This window comes from Aegilops tauschii, chromosome 6, assembly GCF_002575655.3.
Source record: "Aegilops tauschii subsp. strangulata cultivar AL8/78 chromosome 6, Aet v6.0, whole genome shotgun sequence".
Classification (NCBI taxonomy): Eukaryota; Viridiplantae; Streptophyta; class Magnoliopsida; order Poales; family Poaceae; genus Aegilops; species Aegilops tauschii.
In genome coordinates, this window is record NC_053040.3 from 441,701,790 (window position 1) to 441,717,495 (window position 15,706).

General features: G+C 44.8%; 1 protein-coding gene across 2 annotated transcripts; it reads right to left on the reverse strand.

Moving 5' to 3' along the window:
- Positions 1–1,577: 1,577 nt before the first annotated feature.
- Positions 1,578–5,194, reverse strand: LOC109776298 (uncharacterized). Of its 2 annotated transcripts, none has more exons than XM_020334945.4 (6): positions 4,495–5,194; positions 3,378–3,489; positions 3,064–3,282; positions 2,863–2,986; positions 2,252–2,324; positions 1,578–2,162 (listed from the first exon to the last, which is right to left on the reverse strand). In XM_020334945.4, exons 1-6 carry the CDS (start codon positions 5,119–5,121, stop codon positions 1,920–1,922), a joined length of 1,398 nt encoding a protein of 465 aa, XP_020190534.4. In that variant the 5' UTR covers positions 5,122–5,194; the 3' UTR covers positions 1,578–1,919. The 2 variants fall into 2 exon arrangements, with proteins under 2 accessions (XP_020190534.4, XP_020190533.4); XM_020334944.4 differs by having other exon boundaries at positions 2,252–2,354.
- Between the last annotated feature and the right edge of the window lie 10,512 nt (positions 5,195–15,706).

Sequence of the window (15,706 nt, forward strand, 5' to 3'; positions counted from 1 at the left end):
GCCTTCGGATGAAAACCCTTGACCGATGCCTCGGTCTCGATGACGATCACACATTGTGTCGCTTCCCTTTTGAGGGTGTTGCCATGAAGCCCAGTTACCTATGGTGTGCAGCATCGTCATCGGCGGGCATTTTTGGATCTTGCCTTGAAGCTCCCTCAACTTGGGCGTGGGCGGGTTCACTTGCTTCCTATTCTTTTACACGGGTCCTCATTGGTTCCACTCGCAGTCCTCGTTTTCCGCAGGCAAGCTCGGGCTCCACGATCCGGAGCGGGGGGGTCATGGGGTCCTCTCCGGTGGAAACTTGGTGTTAGCGGCGAAACGAGGTCCGACAGTTTCCTTTGGCAGCGAGTCTCTTTCCGTGTTCGTAGTCTAGGTTGCTTTGTGGCAGGATGCGGATTCTCTCGTATTCCTCTGTATTTTTCATTGATCTGCTTTGTAAGAGGGTCTCCTCATCACCATGTATCGGTTCGACTATGTTGCTTTTATTTATAAATCGGGGCAGAAGGCTTTTTCGGTAAAGCGTTGCCAACTGCTGCATTCCAAGAGTTTCGTTCCAGTCTTTGCATCGTTGATGCCGACGCTAAGAAGGGGGGGTGTTGAACATGACATATCTGTGTATATCTCCCAATTGATCTCTCTTATCTCTAGCCATGTATATTTTAACTTCTGGAGATTTGGTAGGATTAATTGGCTTGTCACCCAAGACACCTCCTGTATATATTGTAAACAACTTCGATGAATACAATTGAGTTGCATCCAATATCTTTCTACAATCTGCACCAAGTGCCTGTAGCGAGATGGAAAAAACCTGCACCGGGAGCTTATAATTGAGCATTGATGCTTCTATTTCTTTGAAGATGGAAGTGGGGCGATTGTTGTAATTTTATGGAATTCTCGGGGAGAAGCTGTGGCCGGGGCTTCGGAATTGATCGATCATACTCCAATGCCCAAATTGTAGAATCCTTGGCTCTTCGGCGAAGTCTTAAATTACTCGATGAGGTCGGTTGTACCAAGGTAGTGCTGGACTCGGATTGCCTTGAGTTGGTTGAAGCGTGCAGCGGGAAAAATGAAATAGGGTGTGGCTAGGTCTCAGTTGACTGAGACTTAACCAAGTCTCAGTCAAGTGATGTAGTATGTAAGAAGAAAAAAGATAAACTGAAAAGAAATTTCTTGCATGAATCTTCATGCAAAATCAAAGGAAGACAATATCGACTGAGACTTCTTTATGTCTCATTCGGCTGAGACTTCGGAAAATTGAATGAAATATCCTTATGCGGATGTCTTAACAGATTGCTTTCACCTAGCACACGGTATTCCCGCAATCTCATTTACGCACTGTCCCAGGGAAGCGAATGGTTTGGCACACTTCCTTGCTACGCATTGTTACGACTCTAAAACCAGCTATGTTTGGGTAGATGAAGCTCCCGGGTTTTTATTATTGCTTGTAATACTCGCTGCAACTCTGCCACAGATTGACTAAGCCATGGGGCTTTCCCTTCAAAAAAAGTGGACACAATCAAATTGCCTGTTACTACTGCCACACTAAAAAGGAAAAGAAAAGGAGCACTCCTAGGGAAAAAGATAAAGGAGATGCAATTAGGATTAAGCCAATGTATATACATGTTCTCCAATGGGAGAAAAAGAATGATTTGTCCACAACAAGAGCGTACTAGTATATACATGTTGTCCAATGGGGAGAAAAGGAATGCTGACTATGTATGGCATGACCTGAATGCTGTCAATGAGGAAAACAAAATGTTGTCTGTCCTTTTCGGTAGCTGTACCAACAACATCAGGTTACTTGGGAGTAGTATTACAAATTCTCCAATGGGGAGTAGTATTACAAGTTCTCCAATGGGGAGAACTACAACAGTGTGTGTTAAAATCCTGACCAAGCGTTCCATGACCTGAAACTTCTATCATCCTTTGGTTAGTACTATATGGCAACCGCCATTCTGTACAGTATACGGTCCCTTCATTAGTATTTGACAATCGGCCTGCCTTCCTGCCCTAGACATCACCTGAAGGGCTCTCTCGAAACTAGCTATCTTACTCTTGGCGGCTGCCTCTTCTTGACTCTTCATATCATCTTTCCTCTCTGCATCTTCTATCGCCTTTTGCATCTTCACTACGGTTTCAGTTCTCTGCTTCTCCAACTTCTTCTGCATTTAGTTCAGACACAACAAAAATGTGAAACTGCGGGTGCCATGCTACCAAATGCAAATATTCAATGCAGTGAACTGAAGTATACCTCAGTTTTTGCCAGTTTATCCCTGGCCCATGTAAACTTATTCTTCTGCCATTCATCGATCTGGGCTTTCAGCCTAGTTGATTCAAGTAACATCATAAGTGCTCTGTCCAGAGAAATTACAAAGAGTTATCCTTTTGTAACACACAAATCTAATTTTGTTAACATCATGGGTCAGCTCGATTTTTCATTTCAACAAACTAGACAGCCACAAGTCACGAACAGTCATGTCTGTACCAACAATCAGGACCATGCTCTTCTGTTTAATTCCAATGTAAGATAGAGTTTAGCGCAGAGTGTTCCTTTATGATAATATCATGCTACATATGATCGTTTCCCAAGCCATTTAATTCCTAGTCATCATTGGCTTAATACAACTATTCTTGTTATATGTCAATTTTGATGCTGAGCAACTGCTAGTTAACTATTCTTCTGCCATTGATCTTTCTGATTCAGCCTAGTTGATTGAAGTACTATCACAAGTGCTCTGTCCAGATAAGTTACAAAAACTAGTATCTTAGATAAACAATTCTTGATTCTGAGCAACTCCCTAGTTAACTGCTAACAAATGCATGTTAAGAGGTTATGATAAAAGATGAGATAAGAGGGATTACTTGTCAATGAGCTTTGAAACCTGTGCATCCTTCCAGGCAACCAACTTGGCGTGGACAGCATTTTCCTTATGTTTCATCGCAGGGCCCTCATAGACACTATCAGACCCGAAGTTCCAATCACGAGCTGAAACAATACAGAATTTGTCTCAAATCCATGTTCTGCTGAAAAACTGACAGGTCTCAAGAGATTTAAGCCAATACCTGAGGATACACGACATGACATGGTATCATCCTGCCAGGCTTTCTGATCCACTGCCCCATCTTCCTCTGCACTTACTTTAGGCAATCTCCATTCATTGACAGCATCAATTGCTTCCATGCGCTTCCCATGGTAATTATGTGAGGAGCGAGCTCGGCGCATCAATCTAGCTGGCGTGGCCTTGTGGACGAATTTTGGAGGCCCTCTATTGGATCCGTCAACTGCATAATTCAAGTCAAGTAAATCAATTAAACATGACATGCAAGAAAAATGTCAGGCTGATTTATGAAAGGGGTAGGCAGACAAAAGGCAGAACCTCTCATATCCGGCAGAGAAGGGTGCCTGGGAGTCTGTAGTCGGATGTTTCGTGGCATAGAGAAACACTTGACCAAGTCCTCTCTCGTTGGTAACCTCCCTTGCTCTTGTTCCTGAGGTAGTTTGGCTTATTAGCACCTCCCATTTACTTATGAAAGATCAAATGAGCAGAAAGCATAAGTAGGTGGATACAAAACAGGAAGCAACATGTAAAAATGGAAGGAACCAGACACCCAATCATCCTAATCTGGTTGGTTGATCAAATAAATGCAACGATGGTATATGATTGAGACGAGATTACTTCAGTTTTTTGTTCAATCAAGATCCAGCAAGCAGAAATTTAGCAAGAAGCCTTTTCTGCTGGGTAGTTAACAGCAGTTAAGAATTTCCAATCGATTCCTGGAACAATTATCAATCAAGAATCCAGTTAAACTTCAATCCAATGTTCAGAAATTGAGGACTTCATTCCTGGGAGCAATAAAAGAAACCGAACAGTTCCATCCAAGAAACTACGTCTGCTCCTAGACTTAACACAACAATCTCGATGTATCTCAGTATCTAGCAGAGTTTACATCAGTATCTAGCAGAGCTAACATGTAATAATTGGATGGAACCAGACACCAAATCATCCTAATCTGGTTGCTTGATCAAATAAATGCAACAATGGTACGACTGGGATGAGATTACACCAGTTTTTTTGTCCAACTCAAGATTCAGCAAGCAGAAATTTAGCAGCAAGCTTTTACTGCTCGGTAGTTAATAACAATTAGGGATTTCCAATCGATTCCTGGAACAATTATCAATCAAGAATTCAGTTAAAATTTAACACAATGGGGCCTTCGTTCCTGGGAGCAATACAAGAAACCGAACACATCTGCTCCCAGACTTAACTCAACAGATTCGATGTATAACTGCACTGAAAATCAAGAACCTAGGACCTTCGAATATCTACTTCTCAACCGATAACCTGTCAGGCATAACACGCCAAATTCGATGTATCATAGCAGAGTTCAACAACTGCACGGAAAATTAAGAACCTAGGACCTTCGATTACCTACTTCTCAGCCAAGAACCTGTCAAGAATGACGCGAAAGAGCACCAAGAACACGGAAACAGACCTGCCGTAACGCGACGATGGGGCAGCATACGGGCGACGGGGTCGCCGGGGGGTGCGCGATGAGGGGGGCAGAGTTCCAGGGGGCGCAGCTTCCGTGGGAGGACGACGGGCGGCGGCCGTAGGGGCCGCCGCGCCCGCCACTTGCTGCCGCGGCGAGCAGCACCTGCGTGCTCCTCCCCGCGGACGCCTCGGGCTCGTTCTCCTCCGCGTCCGCGGCTGCGCCGTCGGAGCGGGCGCGGGAGGAAGCCGAAGAGATTCGGGGGTCGGAGGTTTGCTCGCCCACGCAGGGGAGCAGGAGCCGGAGGAGGTCGTCGATGCGGCGCGTGTTGATGCAGCCGCAGGAGGAGACGGCGACCATCCCCAGTAGAGGATCGAGCCGGTTGCCCTGGACCCGCTGGTGGGCGTCCAGGGCCTGTAGCGGAGGCGCGCGCTGGAGTGTGTCGCGCGCGCCGCCGCTTCCGCCGCCTATCGGCGACGCAGCGCCCGCAGCATGTCTCCGGCTGCGGCGAGGACGAGCATCAGGAAAACCTCTGCGAAGAGGAGGTCCGGAGGAGGGAACATGATAAGGAGTGGGTGGGAACTCATGAAACCAAGAAGTGCAAGGAGGATTAAGAGGCAGGTGCGCCATTGCAGCATTTCGCCGAGCGCACAAGCGGGAAGGAACGAAGGAAGGGGAAATTTTGGGGTGGTGGACGGGGCTTCGGGTGAGGGGCTTCGGGAACTTTTGTGGTAGCCGGCCGGGTACGGGGGGTTCTATTTAACGGCTGTCGTTTCGCACAAACGGAGCCCGATGGGCCGGCCCATTGCCCGGATGCTCTATCATCCACTCACTCGAAGGAACGACCGTTGGTGTCTGCTCCTGCAGCGCGCCATATTAAAAGAAGGGTAGGCGACTCCCGCCCAGCATCAGATCGTCCACGCATCGATGGCCTAGATAGACGCAGACTAGCTTATTGCTACCACCTTCCTCTTACCACACGCGCGCACGAAAAGCGTTCAGCTCGTGGTCGTCGCCGTCATAGCGCTACACCATTTTCCAGTTGCTGATGGATGCCGGTGACAGAATCTAGCTTCTAGGTGTGTCGTGGATGAGATATCGGTGTCAATGGTGCGGGTAGCAGAGGAAAAAATGGTAGTGTTGTGGCTAGAGAGGATAAGGTCGCGGGGGAGAGGATGGTTGCCTGGACCCCCCCCCCCCACACCCCGCCCACCGCCGCCACATGGCGCTAGTGGATAGGGAGAGTGGCGGCATGGGCCCGGATGCAGCATTGTGTGCCAAGGAGACCAACGTAATTCCTAGCCAGTCGCCTAGTAGGAATCATTTAAGCTAATAGCAACATCAGATCTTGATAACAAACAAGGAACATTTTTTGGAAAAAAGTGAATATTTCTTAGAATGCTAATAATTTGCAAAGCTGTAAACAAAAAAATAAAGTCAAACATTTTTCAAAAAAATTAAACCTTCAAAAGGAAATAAATTCTTTTCAAATTTTGAACATTTTTTCAAAAACAGGAGGTATTGTAGCCGACTTTTTCGAATTTTCTATCCTTTTGAAAAAATAAAAAATTAAATATGGTTTTTTCTTAAACTGGGAGGCGTTGTAGCAAACATTTTTTTGAATTTCTTAACATTTATTTTAAAAACAGACGCAGACTAGCTTATTGCTGCCACGTTCCCCTTACCACATATGCGCACTAAAAACGTTCAGCTCATGGTGGTCGTCGTCGTAGCGCTACACCGTTTTCCAGCACCGGTGATCGTTGTTTTCTAGCCGCTGCCGGTGGCAACATCTAGCTTCTAGGTGTGTCGTCGTCTCCCCCTAACCCTGCTTCCAAAACAGCAACGCCAAGGAGACCGATGGCATATGGGCCCGCATGCAGCATTGCGTGCCAAGGAGACCGATGCAATTCCTAGCCAGTCATCTGGTAGAAATCATTTAAGCCGATGCAATTCCCAATTTTTTGAATTTTGAACATTTTCGAAAAATTAAACAATTTTTGTGGTTCTGAATATTTTTTTGAAATTTTTACTTTATAAAAAATGAAAAGGGAAAAACCAAAAATGAATATGAAAACGAAACATAAAAAATAAGTGAAAATAATAAACCTGGTTTAGGAACCTTCTAAAAGATTTCCAAAGTAGGCCAGGAACCTACGAACTACCTTGCACTACAAAAGCTCTACTTGGGCCGGCCCATTTATGAAACATACGGTGTGCGAGTCGTCGACAATTACCGCATGCCGTAATTCGGCTAGTGAACTTTTGGTGGTAGCCGGCCGGGTGTGAGGGTTCTATTTAACGGGAGCTCCTATGTGTCACTCTGCGACAAATTGTTGTTGTTTTGCATGAACGGAGTCCCGATGGGCCGGCCAATTGGCGGCTGTTGTATCATCCACTCACTCGAAGCGAACGAGCGTTGGTGTCTACTTGGGCAGTGTGTTGTATTAAAATAAGGGTAGGCAACGCCAGCCAAGTGTTAGATCATGCACGAACTATGTTATTACTGCCACCTTCCCTTACCACACACGCGCACGAAAAACGTTCAACTCGTGGGCGCCGCCGTCGTAGTTTCTCTGCCATTACCGGTAGCAGCACCGCAACGAAGCACTACACTATTTTCCAGCACCGGTTCCAGCCGCTGACGGATGCTGGTGGCAACATCCAGCTTCCAGGTGTGTCTTCGTCTCCCCCCGCAACCCCGCTTCGAAAACAGCAGCGCCAATGGATGAGATACCAGCGTCGATGGTGCGGGAAGGAGAGGAAAAAAATGGGAGCAGTGCGGCTAGAGAGGATAAGGTCGCGGGGGAGAGGACAGTTGCGTGGACCCCCCCTCCCTCAGGCTGCGACATGGCGCTCATGGATAAGGCAAGCAGTGGCATGGGCTCGCATGCATCATTGTCTCCCAAGGAGACCGACGCAATTCCTAGCCAATCGCCTGGTGGCAATCATTTAAGCTAATAGCAGCATGAACACATCATATCTTGATAGCAAACACAAAACATTTTTTTTGGAAAAAAGTGAATATTTTTTAGAATGCTAATATTTTGCAAAGTTGTGAAAAAAACTCGAACATTTTTCGAGAATTTCAAACCTTTTAAAGGAAAGAACATTTTTTCAAATTTTGAACATCTTTTAGACGAACATTTTTCACAAAAACTAGGAGGTACTATAGCCAACAGTTTTCGAATTTGCTATCTTTTTTTAAAATATGAAGAAAAAAACTGGGAGGTGTTTTAACGAACTTTTTTTAAAATTGTTTACATTTATTTTAAAAACACAAAATCTTGATATTTTTTAAATGAAAACATTTTTTGGAATCCTAGAAATTTCAAAACAAACGGGAACATTTTTCAAATTTTGAAAACTTTGGACTAAGAATAATAGTTGAATGTTCTGAATATTTTTTGAAACGCAAAGGAATTTTCAATTTTAAAACAATTTTTGAAAATTACAACAAATTTTGTAATTTTGCAGTATTTTTTGAAAATTTCGACTTTTGAAAAAAAGAAAAGGGGCCTTCTAAAAGGTTTCCAAAGCAGGCCAGGCCAGGTCGCGGGGGTGAGGACGGTTGCCTGGACCCCGACCCCCCCCCCCCCCCGGCCACCGCCGCCACATGGCGCTCATGGATAGGGAGAGTGGCGGCATGGGCCCGGATGCAGCATTGTGTGCTAAGGAGACCGACGTAATTCCTAGCCAGTCGCCAGGTAGGAATCATTTAAGCTAATAGCAACATCAGATCTTGATAACAAACAAGGAACATTTTTTGGAAAAAGTGAATATTTCTTAGAATGCTAATATTTTGCAAAGCTGTAAACAAAAAAATAAACTCAAACATTTTTCAAAAAATTTAAAACCTTCAAAAGGAAATAAATTCTTTTCAAAGTTTGAACATTTATTCAAAAACTAGGAGGTATTGTAGCCGACATTTTTTTGAATTTTCTACCCTTTTGAAAAAATAAAAAAATAAATATGGTTTTTTTAAACTGGGAGGCGTTGTAGCGAACATTTTTTTGAATTTATTAACATTTATTTTAAAAACACAAATTCTTAATATATTTTTAAATGCGAACAGTTTTTGAAATACTAGAAGTTTTTAAACAAATGTGAACATTTTTCAAATTTTGAAGAAAAATGGAATGAGAACAATAGTTGAATACTCTGAATATTTTTTCCAAATGCAAACAAAATTTTTGACTTTTGAACATTTTTTGAAAATTTGAACATTTGCGATTCTGAATAATTTTTGAAAATTTTGACTTTATGAAAAAAACAAAAGGGAAAAACCAAAAACGAAAAAGAAAAAGAAACATAAAAAATAAAAGTGAAAATAAAAAACCTGGTTTAGGAACCTTCTAAAAGATTCCCAAAGCAAGCTAGCAACCTACAAACTGCCTTGCAAGTACAAAAGCTCTACTTGGACCGGCCCATTTATGAAACGTACGGTGTGCGAGTCGTTTACAATTTACCGCACACCATAATCCGGCAGTGAACTTTTGGTGGTAGCCGGCCGAGTACTGGGGGGTCTATTTAACGGGAGCTCTTATGTGGTGCTCTTTGCGACTAATTGTTGTTGTTTCACACGAACAAAGCCCGATGGGCCGGTCCATTGGCGGATGTTGTATCATCCACTCACTCGAAGGGAATGACCATTCGTGTTTGCTTCGGCGGCGCGCCATATTAAAAGAAGGGTAGGCGACGCCCACCCAGCATCAGATCATGCACGCATCGATGGCTTAGATAGACCCGGACTAGCTTATTGCTGCCACCTTCCCTTTACCACACACGCGCACGAAAAATGTTCAGCTCGTGGTCGCCGCCATCATAGCTTCTCTGCTATCGACGGTAGTAGCACCGCAGCAATGCGCAACACCATTTTCCAACACCCATGGTCGTCGTTTTCCAGCCACTGAAGGATGCTGGTGGCAACATCTAGCTTCCAGGCGCGTCTTCGTCTCCCCCCGCAATCCCGCTTCGAAAACAGCAGCGCCAATGAATGAGATACCAGCGTCGATGGTGCGGGAAGGAGAGGAAAAAATGGGAGCAGTGCGGCTGGAGAGGATAAGGTCGCGGGGGAGAGGACGATTGCGTGGACCCCGCCCCCCTCCCGTTGCGACATGGCGCTCGTGGATAGGGCAAGCAGTGGCATGGGCTCGCATGCATCATTTTGTACCATGGAGACCGACGCAATTCCTAGCCAGTCGCCCAGTGGCAATCATTTTAGCTAATAGCAGCATCATATCTTGATAAGAAACACAAAACATATTGTTTTGGAAAATAGTGAATATTTTTAGAATGCTAATGTTTTGCAAAGTTGTGAAAAAAATACTCGAACATTTTTCGAGAATTTCAAACCTTTTAAGGGAAAGAATATTTTTTTGAATTTTCAACATCTTTTAGACAAACATTTTTCACAAAAACTAGAAGGTACTCTAGCCAACAATTTTCGAATTTTCTATCTTTTTTTCAAATAGATTTTTTTTTTGAAAATATGAAGAAAAAAACTGGGAGGTGTTGTAGCGAACTTTTTTTTTGAACTTTTTTACATTTGTTTAAAAAAATCTAGATATTTATTTAATGCAAACATTTTTTGGAATCCTAGAAATTTCAAAACAAATGGGAACATTTTTCAAATTTTGAAAAATTTGGACTAAGAACAATAGTTGAATGTTCTGAATATTTTTTGAAACGCAAACAAAAATTTCAATTTTTAAACAATTTTTGAAAATTTCAACAATTTTTGTAATTCTCAATATTTTTTGATAATTTTGACTCTTAAAAAAAAGAAAAGGGGCCTGTAAAAGGTTCCCAAAGCAGGACAGGAACCGACCGAACTGCCTTGCACGTACAAAAGCTCTACTTGGGCCAACCCATTTATGAAACGTATGGTGTCTTGGCCGTATTTCAGATTTCATATACCGTATTTTGGATAGTAAACTTTTGGTGGTAGCCAGCTGGGTACGAGGGGTACTATTTGACGGGGGCTCCTATGTGTCGCTCTTTGCGACAAATTGTTATCGTTTCGCATGAACGGGGTCCCGATGGGTCGGCCCATTGGCGGATGATGTATCATCCGCTAGAAGCGAACGCGTGTTGGTGTCTACTTTGGTAGTGCTCCATACTAAAAGAAGGGTAGGCAACGCTAGGCGTCGGGCGGTCGCCAGCCGAGTGTCAGATCATGCACGCATCAACAACCCAGCTAGACGTGGACTAGGACATTGCTACCACCATTCCCTTACCACACACGCGCATGAAAAACGTTCAGCTCGTGGTCACCGCCGTTGCAGCTTCTCTGCCATCGCCGTAGGTAGCACTGTAGCAATGCACAACACCATTTCCCATCACCGGTGGTCGTCGTTTTCCATCCGCTGATGGATGCCATGGCAGCATCCAGCTTCTAGACGCGTCGTCATCAGCCCCTCTCCCCCCCCCCCTCTCAACCCTGCTTCCAAAATAGAAGCATAGATGGACCCAATTCCTAACTAGTCGCCCGACGGGAATCATTTAAGCTAATAGCAGCAGCATATCTTGATAACAAACATGAAATATATTTTGGGATAAAATATTTTTTAGAACACTAATGTTTTGCAAAGTTGTGTTAAAACAATTAAGCTCGAACATTTTTTTGAAAATCTCGATCCTTTAAAAATAACAAATATTTTTCTGAATTTTGAACATTTTCTATACACAAACATTTTTTGAAAAACTAGGAGGTACTATAGCCATTTTTTTCTTTGAAAAACACAAACAGTTATTGAAAAAATATGAATATTTTTTGAAATCTAGGAGGTACTGTAGGGATTTTTATCATTGAATTTGTTAACATTTCTTTTAAAAGCACAAACATTTTTCCTGTTTTAAACTTTTTTTTAAACGCAAACAGTTTATGAAATTCCTTAAAAATTGAAAAAACGGAGCATTTTATGAATTTTGAACAAATTTGGAACGAGAAAAATAGTTGAACATTTTTCCAAAATGCGAGCAAAAAATTCAAATTCTGACATTTTTTTGAAATTTGAACAAATTTTAAAATTCTGATTTTTTTTCTAATAATATTGTATTTATGAGAAAAAAAGAGGGAAACGAATAAAAACAGAAAAATCCAAGATTAGGAACCTTCTAAAGTTTCCCAAAGCAGGTCATGAACCTACCAAACTGCCTTGCATGTACACAAAGTTCTATTTGGGCCGACCCATTTATGAAACGTACGTTGTGTGAGTGGCCGACAATTTGCCGCATTACGCAACAAATCGGGATTTCCCTATTAAAGAATCCTTTCCCGAAATCACTAACTAAGGAGTATTCCTTGCAAAAGTCACTCTGTCACACTGCATGTGCGACACTTGCTGCAACCTGGGAGTTTTCCCTTTTTCCGTAGGTTCCTTTATTCAAAAAGTTTTACCTCTCAAACCGTGCGTCCAAATCTTGAAAACATTTTCATCGCTGGATTCCTTGCATCGAGATCTTCAAAACTAGATACCATGTTGATAGGTTTCAACCAACTCATGATTTCACAAAAAAAAAACAGACAAAAAACTGAACCAGAACATGGTTTTCTCTTTTCGAGAGGCACGACTGTGCCTCCATGAGCAGTAAATTTGTGCCTCTCACTGAAGGAAAAACATGTTTTGCCCTTTTGCGGGAGCCACGGACGTGCCTCTCGCGTAAGCTAATCCGTGCGTACACGAGAAGTAAATGGTGCCTCACCCGGAAGGGAAAAACACTTTTCCTCTCGTGGAAGTAAAGCCGTGCCTCCACAAGAAGTACATCCGTGCCTCTCGTGGTAAGAAAAAAAACATGTTATTTTATCTTTTGTTGTGCCTCTCGCGGAAGCAAATCCATGCCTCCACGAGAAGTAAATCCGTTCCTCTCGCGAAAGAAAAAACACGTTTTTCCTTTTCCGTGAGGTACGACCGTGCCTCTCGTGAAAGCAAATTCGCGCCTCCACGAGAAGTAAATCCATGCCTCCACGAGAAGTAAATTCGTGCCTCTCGCAGAAGAAAATCCTTGCCTCGATGATAAGTAAACCTGTGCCTCTCGTGGAAGGAAAAAATGTTTTTCACTAAAACCCCGATTTTTGGGGGGGTCCAAAACCTAAGAAAAACCGGAAAAAACCAAAACGCGTACAGAAAATAAAATAAAATAGAATCTAGAGGAAGCGTCCAGAGCGTGCGTGGCGGCGGCTGAGAGCGCGTCAAGTGGCGTGCTCCCAACCCACCCCAAGTGACCTTTGCGGGGACACCCGAAGGAGTACTCCTTTCCCTTTTTGTTTTCTCGTCCCTCCTTATGGGTATTGGGCCTATTTCCTTTAAATGTTTTATTTTCTATTCATCCCGCTTTCTTTGTATATTTTTCTGGCAGGAAAACTTTCGATCTATCCATCTGCAATCATGGCAGTATAACAAAGACTAGAAATAATAAACATTAAATCCTTATCTGTATACCATTTAGCAACGACTACAAGCACTGAAGTGAGTCGAAGGCGCGCCGCCGTTATTGCCACTCCCTCACCTTAGCCAGGCAAAACTTGTTGTAGTAGACAAACAGGAAGTTGTCGTGCTAAAGCCCGATAGGACCATCACACTAGAACAGTAACCGCCACCGATGAAGAGACACGTATATTAGAAGGATCCAACCTGAAGACACATAAACGTAGATGAAAGAAGACCAAATCCGAGTAGATCCATCAAAGATAACCACCGACCGAATCTTGTGTGACCCGCCGGACACACACCTTCACACGCCCTCAAACGATGCAAGACGCGTCACCAGAACGGTGCTAGGCGGGGAGAATCTTATTCCATCTTCACGGAGTCACTGTCGGATTAAGGGCTCCGCAGACCCAAAGGAAGGTTCAAACTTTGGGGCACGTGCGAAGAGCTCAACCTCACCAGCCAACCGGTTCATCGCCCCCACGGCCTAGCTCGATGAACAGGAAAGGAAAGGGACACATCAGTTTACCCAAGTTCGGGCCACCTTGCGGTGTAAGACCCTACTCCTTCTTTGGGGTGGATTAGCCTCGCGAGGGGCTGAGGATGAACTAGTACAGAGGAAGAACAACCTCCTGAGGTCTATTCTTGTGTGGGTGTGAGCTAAGGATTCGATCCCCCCTCTACGGTAGTGGCTAGCCTATATTTATAGTGCCCTTGGTCCTCTTCCTCCAAACGAAGGCGGGAAGGGATCCCACAGTGGCCAATTTTAAAGGGGGACAAGAAGTACATCCTATTATGAAGAAAAGTGGTCTTCGCCTGTAAAGCTTCTGGTCGTGACGCCGTGGTGGGCTCGGCAATGACATCCGTCCTGGCGGTCTTGGTCTTGTTGCCCGGGAATGGAAACCTTTGGGTGATTCCTCGGGACCCCGCACCTGCGCTTGCCTCCTTAGCACCAAAGAGGAAACCTGCTGCTCTGCGCCTGCTGGCGCCCGCCTGGCCTTGATTGTCATGGCTGGCGTCACCTTAACCTCATGAGATGGGTGCCTGCATAGGAATCTCTGCTCCTCGGGAGCCAGCCTAGGAAGGCCTACTAGATTAATCTTTCTTGCAATGGGAGAAGTGCTTAGCTTTGGGTTCAATCTTGCGGTGTCCTTTCCCAGTGATAGCAGGGGCAGCAAGGCACGTATTGTATTGTTGCCATCGAGGATAAAAAGATGGGGTTTATATCATATTGCATGAGTTTATCCCTCTACATCATGTCATCTTACTTAAAGCATTACTCTGTTCTTATGAACTTAATACTCTAGATGCATGTTGGATAGCGGTCGATGTGTGGAGTAATAGTAGTAGATGCAGAATCGTTTCGGTCTACTTGTCACGGACGTGATGCCTATATACATGATCATACCTAGATATTCTCATAACTATGCTCAATTCTATCAATTGCTCGACAGTAATTTGTTTACCCACCGTAATACTTATGCTATCTTGAGAGAAGCCACTAGTGAAACCTATGGCCCCGGGTCTATTTTCTATCATATTAATCTCCTGACAACAAGCTATTTTTGGCGCCGTTTATTTTACTTTGCATCTTTATTTACTCTTTATCATAAAAATACCAAAAATATTATCTTATCATATCTATCAGATCTCACTCTCGTAAGTGACCATGAAAGGATTACCAACCCCTTTATCGCGTCGGTTGAGAGGTTCTTATTTGTTTGTGTAGGTGCGTGGGACTCGCGTGTGGTCTCCTACTAGATTGATACCTTGGTTCTCGAAAACTGAGGGAAATACTTACGCTACTTTACTGCATCACTCTTTTCTCTTCAAGGGAAAACCAACGCAGTGCTCAAGAGGTAGCACCCCGTTCATGGAAGCGGCGGCCAACGCCGCGAGGAGTGGGATCGCGGAGGAGAACCAGCGGTGGCTGTACGGCCACCCCACTCGCGCACCCACGCCGAAGGCATGGCCCACGAGTTTGTAGTGTGGGTGGCAATGCCGCCGCACACGTGGATCCGGCTCCCGCGGTCCCTCGCGAGGGAGATACCGCCGACGGGGCCCATCAAGTTGTGGTTGCAGCATGATGGATGCTGCGGCTAGGCTTCAGAAGCGGAAGTTGAGGTCATCAACTCCTGCGACGTCTTCATGACTCGAGGATGGGGCGCGATCGCCCGCGCCTGCCGCCCGGAGGGAGATCACGCCATCTACTTCGAGTACGATGGGGCATCGACGCTCTTCTTTAAGTTCTTCGGCGAGGATGGCTGGCGCCTGGAATGCTGCCCCAGGGGAGGCGGTCGAGGCGGCGAGGCCGCCGGTGGCAAACTTGCCCTTGGCCTTGTCCGTGATTCTTCCGACAGCAGCAGCGCCTCCTTCGGGCATGGCTCAAGCGACGACGACGGCTACGAGCCGCCGCGCCGCCATTGCCATGCCTAGTGGAGGCAAGGTGCCAGCCTGACACCGTGGGCGACATTGCTTTGGGCCACGGTCCTCGAGGGGCCCTTTCCATTTTGCTTCGTTGCTGTGGAAAACCATGCAGGGCCCCGCAGGGGTATGTAAAAATTGTAATGCTTTTGTCTTAATGCTATTATTTCCAATCAATGCCGCGTTTACGCTTCTTGTTGTGGCATGGTTCCCCCTTTCACTCTTGCGGTAGCTTAGTGTTCTACGCCGGTAGGACCTAGTCCCCAGGAAAGCTTCGGCCGTCGCTGGTATGCCAGGTAGCGGTGCCGTGGTCAAGGCCACACTACAAAAAAATATACACTTCCATGATGATACGTGTT